Source organism: Triticum aestivum, chromosome 2D, assembly GCF_018294505.1.
Source record: "Triticum aestivum cultivar Chinese Spring chromosome 2D, IWGSC CS RefSeq v2.1, whole genome shotgun sequence".
NCBI lineage: Eukaryota > Viridiplantae > Streptophyta > Magnoliopsida > Poales > Poaceae > Triticum > Triticum aestivum.
This window is the reverse complement of record NC_057799.1, coordinates 592,867,912-592,873,094: the sequence shown is the minus strand read 5'-3', so window position 1 is coordinate 592,873,094 and position 5,183 is coordinate 592,867,912. Positions and strand designations below refer to the sequence as shown.

Below are 5,183 nucleotides of genomic sequence, written 5' to 3'. Positions count from 1 at the left end.
ATGTTGTGGTCGATGCTATACATCTAATGAGGGACATTTTATGGTGCCGGCTCCAATTTTAGATGATTGTAGAGAGTTATTACGAGAGTGCGAAAAGATTACTATTGAGCATTGTAATAGACAATCAGATGTAGTTGCTCATGAGCTAGCTGAGTGAGGGCGTGCAAACACCCCTTCTTTATGGATGATTGCATCTCCGGGTACTATTGCTAAAAAAAATAGCAGACGATGTAACCATTATTTGAGACACAGCCATAAAGACCTTCCCGTCAAAAAAATAAATAGATAAAGTTGTGCCAAAACTTTCCTTTTTTTTAAACACATTGTGCCAGGTGGGTTCATATTGTTATGATACACATGGTGTACCACATCGAAAGGTTTTCCTTCATATCTGTTTTCCTTCACTACGGGGACCACTAATTCGGGATAATAGTGTGGGCTTCGTTCGCACCGTTGATGCTCACTGCTGAGAGTGTATTCTCGTGTTTTTCTTGCTCACAAGTTTGCGGTCTCAAATGATAGTTAAACATCACCCGCAAAAAAAATGATAGCTAAAGCTTTTTTTAGGGATAAAGATGGTTAGCTTAATATGATGGGGCATTCCGGTTGCTAAACATGGCATGGAATGGAAGAAAGAAAAGCTTCGTGATATAATGCGGGCTCTGTGTGGCTGTAACTCGGCCCCATTTGTTTAAAAGCAAAGTTCAGTCCATTTAGTTCTTTAGGGGTTCCTGTCCATTTAGTTTTTTTAGGCAAATAAGTCCATTTAGTGGGTTGAGAAGAAAAAGGATGGCCAACAAGCCCTTCGGCACTTTTTATTTTTGAGATTTGGGCCCTTGGGAACTTATCTTTGTCAATCAGCTTCAAAAGTCACTTCGGCGTTGCCTAAAAAAAAGTCACTTCGGCGTGCGCACCCGGAGGACCATTTTATAGAAAGAAAATAAAAAAAATCTCATTTAATTTTTTAGAAAAGTTCGAAAAAAGTACGTGAAAATTATATGTGCTCCGCTTGAACGTGTCAAAATTCGTTTGAAAAGATTGTGATTTGTTGGCCTTACAAAAAAAACCCGGCACAACCACAAAAAAGGTCGACCCATATTGGAAATACGAATTTGTCTTTTTTTGTACGCCACCTGTGAAAGTATAAATGTATAATGTTATGAAATTGTGCATATACAAGGTATATATGTTTATGTGTGTTCACAAAAAGAATTATAAAGTTTCCGCGCTGTGGAAATTTTTATTTTGAAAACGTCCACCATGGTGGTCGACAATCATCAGCATTTTTCTCTAGAAAATGTGGTCTCATCTAATCCAAGGATGCTAGTGTTCTGAAAACCGAAATTGTAAAATTCTAGGAATTTTTCTATGTGGGAGTTTTTATTTGTGCAATGGAATGTTACATTATTTCTTCTATATGGTATATTTAATTAGGATTTTTTTCTGTGTGGGATTTTTTATTTGTACACTAGAATCTTATATATGGTTTCTCCTATATGGGCTGTTTCAATTGCATTGATACACGAAAATTGATTTTGGAGCTCAGCCTCCATGGAGGCCAGTTTAAAAAAAAAATCAAAATTCAACAAAATTCATATTTTTACATTTCAAAAAATCCTGAAAAAAAATACTATATACATGGAGGCATAACACACATGTGTGTAAATTTTTAGGACGAAATACGTTGAAAGGAGGGTTGTACAAAAAGGACAAAGTTGTGGCTTTTCAACACATGATACTATTGACCCCAAAAAGCCCATGAATTTGTTTTTTTTTTCACAAATCGCATCTCTCAAGGTATTTCATTTCATTCTAGAACAAGATGTCGCTTTGGCCGTTTTGCGCCAACAAACAGACTCCATCCAGTCGTTAGAAGATGTCGCTTTGGTTGTCCTGTAAGTAGCACCAAACGAAGAAACTTCTAGAAGACAGGGACCCAGGACACCTAAATTATGTACCCTTGAACGAATGTACAAGCTAAAAGCAAGTCAAACAGTATTCGACCCTACCACGATAAATGTGACGAAACGTCCACATGTTATCATGCAAATCTCGGACGATATGCTCCTGATTCGGAGGTTGCATCGAGTAATCCTACAAGTCCAAAGACAAAACCTATGTATGAGCTGAAGCATTCACGGAGAACAACCAAGTGGGCAGAAGAAAATGTGGGAACAGCTTCTCTGCAGCTCTTCGCGGCACCGAGAACCCGCCGTGAGTGCTCGTATCGCTCGAGGTCAATTTCTTGCAGAAGTACTCAGCTGGATGCTTTGCTCTTGGCATAGCTGCCGAGACACGGGATCGGGAACACGTCGGTTTCCTGAAATTGACAGGATCTTCGGATCAGGTGCGACAGTCTTACAGAGTTTACTGGTTGAAGGGTCATATGTGCGTAAACCTCATCGGCGTCCTTGTCGGCCTGTGCAAAATACAAGCATTCATCAGTGGTAATGATAATGCTTACGGCCACTAACCCCTAGACCTGAACCGGAAGATGAACCGTGTGCACGTACATGCATGGTGATGTTTGGACTTGGCACAGCAGCTGCGACGGCAGGCTGGGGTACTTCGAGATGCGGGAGTTGGGCGTCTTCTTGGTGGTGGCCGCGACCTGACAGATCAAGAAAACCTTCAGCATTCCATGTATGAAGTCAGGTGATCTAAAACAGTTGACAACAGAGTAGTAGCAAGCTAGAGAGAGAGGTCGGGTTGGGTCCGCATGGCTGGCTGAAAACCGGCCTCAGAGTAAAATGGCGCCGGGAATCTTGCTATACTAGCAGACTAGCCCAGCTTAGGTGCTCGACGGAATGTCGTCTTCTGGGAAGCGAGCTCGCCTCGGCCTGGAGCATGGCGGGGCGTGGGGTCGAACAAGGGAACGAGGTGAACGCCCCACCCTTCCTATAGGATCACTGCTAGAACTAGTCGTTGAAGCAGGCGAGGCGAGGTGTGGGGTGTGAGGCATTTCACAAGAGTGAGAAGACGACGAAACCACATGCAGGTGTCATTTCCAAGAGCAGAAGCGGAAGCAGAGATCGCCGGCGGCATTCGAAGCTAGTGCTGACCAGTACGAGTGCTACGGTGACGAAAAAACGGTCGGGGGTCGAGAGTTGAGAGGAGGCAATCGGAGAAATGGGGGGCGTGAGGCAGAAGCGAGATAGAACAAGAGACCGAGAACCTACCTTCTCCGGCGGGCGGGCGGGGAGGGAAGGAGCAGAGCACCGACAATGTCTCCGAGGAGGAAGGCACACACCGGCAGGCAAGTGGCGGAGCGAGTATGAAGAGGAGGGGGGACGGGGGATCGAGCAGGCAAGTGCCAAATGCGCGACGGCAGGGGCGAGGCGAGGCAAGGCAAGGCGAGGCAAAGCAAAGCGGTGGAGTGGAGGTGTGCCCGGGAGCACGCGCGGAGGAGAGGAGAGGAGGCGCTTCCTCCGCCCCGCGGTGGTGTGGAGCCGTGGAGACGGTACGGCGTAGAGTGAAGCAGTACTAGGACGTAGGATGGGCCTGGGCGGGGTGGCAGTAGAGTGAGTAGTAGAGGCTAGAGGGCAATGATACATACGGTGCGCGCCTTTTGCTGGGCGCTTCTTCTCCCTTCATTTGCCAACAATGGGAATGGGATAAAAGATGCCGACCTCTCGACGGGGTAGCCATCAGCCATGATTCCTCATTCGCGCAGGCGCTCCGTCTCCGAACCCAACCCAAAAAATATACCTATATCCAAAAAAAAAAACTCTCTATCTCTCTCTCTCTCCCTTGCTTGCTTTGCCTCTCTTTTCCGGCTGGCTTGATCCCCACTGGCCACTGGGTCTGGGGCAGCTGAGCAGGGCTGAGGGAGGCGTAGTGGGGGTGGTGGTGGTACGCGCCTGTGGCTTGGCCTGCGACTACGTAGGTACGTACTTGGCGCAGCCCAACGCGTCCCTGCGGCGTGGGGAGACGTGGAGCAGTGGCTCGATTACGCTCGCGCCAACGTACCTACTGTACTCCACTGCACTGCTTGCTTGCTGACGGGAGGCCCAGCGGCACACGGAAAGAAAGAAACGGGGGTATTCCGTATGTACTACGTACCTGACCGCCCCGTCGTCCGTCCGTCCGTCCGTCACACCACGTCTAGCCGCCGTCCGGCGCACGCGGTGATGCCGTCACTTGCCCGGCGTGTAGACCAGCCACCAATCCGCCGAGTTTGTGCGTGCGCGCGCTCTGCTGACCGCTGGGTTTGCGAGTGAAATTCTGGTTTCTGGATGGGATTGATGTGCGGATATGGATTTTTTGTCCAAAAGGACCCCCTACCGAATGCTATTGCCAAAAAGGACTACTGCGGATAAAATTGTCAAAAAGGACCCCTTCACTAGTGGCGACAGGCGCGGCAGGCAACACGTGGCACCTGCCGCCACGCCAGGAGGCGGCGGGCCCTGCCGCCACAGCAGGAGGCGGCCGCGCGGGGTATAACGTTATCTGCACAGCGCCAGCAGCCGGGACGGAACGGGGTGGGCCTTGTGGGCCACGCCGCCACCGGGCGAGGCGGCGGGCGCTGTGGCTGCTGCTTCCCTGGCCGACAGCCCCTGCTGCGCGCGGGCCGAGGTGTGGGCCCGGCCGCCACGGGAGCAGGCGGCATCTCTGGTGTAGACGCGACAACAGACGCAGACGGGCCGTGCGTGATTCCATGTTGCTTTGCACGCGCTCATTCCCACGCGCGTGATTTAGGGCGATTTTCCCTATTGCAAACGGCGCTCATCCCTACGCGCGCGGACGACAATGAATTTGACGGACGGGAATCACTCCGGCTTTCTTCAGCGGATGCGACGACACTGCGGGAATCCGAGGCTGCGGGAACCTGTTGTGCCGACACTACAGGGATCCTAAAATTTCCCGCTTTATTTTCTCGCCATCATTTATCGTCTGAGCTTATAAAAGGAGACACCGAGGCTCTCGTCCAGCCATCCTCGAAATCGCCACTGCGCAAAGTGTGTAACACATTTTTTCAGTCGGTATGAGTTTGCCTTGCTCGGATCAAAGCATTAGGCCGAGGAAAATGAAGAATGCAAGTTTGCCTCCGGGGGTGGCAGTCCTGCGGTGTTGGTCTGGCGATCTTTGCAAGGTGAAGGAGGTTACAGATTTTTCAGATTGGTTGGGCATGAAGTTTTTCATGTGCGCCAATTATGAGGAAGATCCACCCATAGCTATTTCAG

At 49.4% G+C, this 5,183-nt stretch overlaps 1 protein-coding gene across 1 annotated transcript; it reads right to left on the bottom strand.

The window, feature by feature from the left end:
* Positions 1-1,919: 1,919 nt before the first annotated feature.
* On the bottom strand, positions 1,920-3,773 carry LOC123050227 (auxin response factor 11). Its single transcript, XM_044473051.1, has 4 exons — positions 3,557-3,773; positions 2,514-2,611; positions 2,399-2,419; positions 1,920-2,320 (listed from the first exon to the last, which is right to left on the bottom strand). The coding sequence occupies exons 1-4, from the start codon at positions 3,653-3,655 to the stop codon at positions 2,116-2,118; spliced, it is 423 nt and encodes a 140-aa protein (XP_044328986.1). The 5' UTR covers positions 3,656-3,773; the 3' UTR covers positions 1,920-2,115.
* Between the last annotated feature and the right edge of the window lie 1,410 nt (positions 3,774-5,183).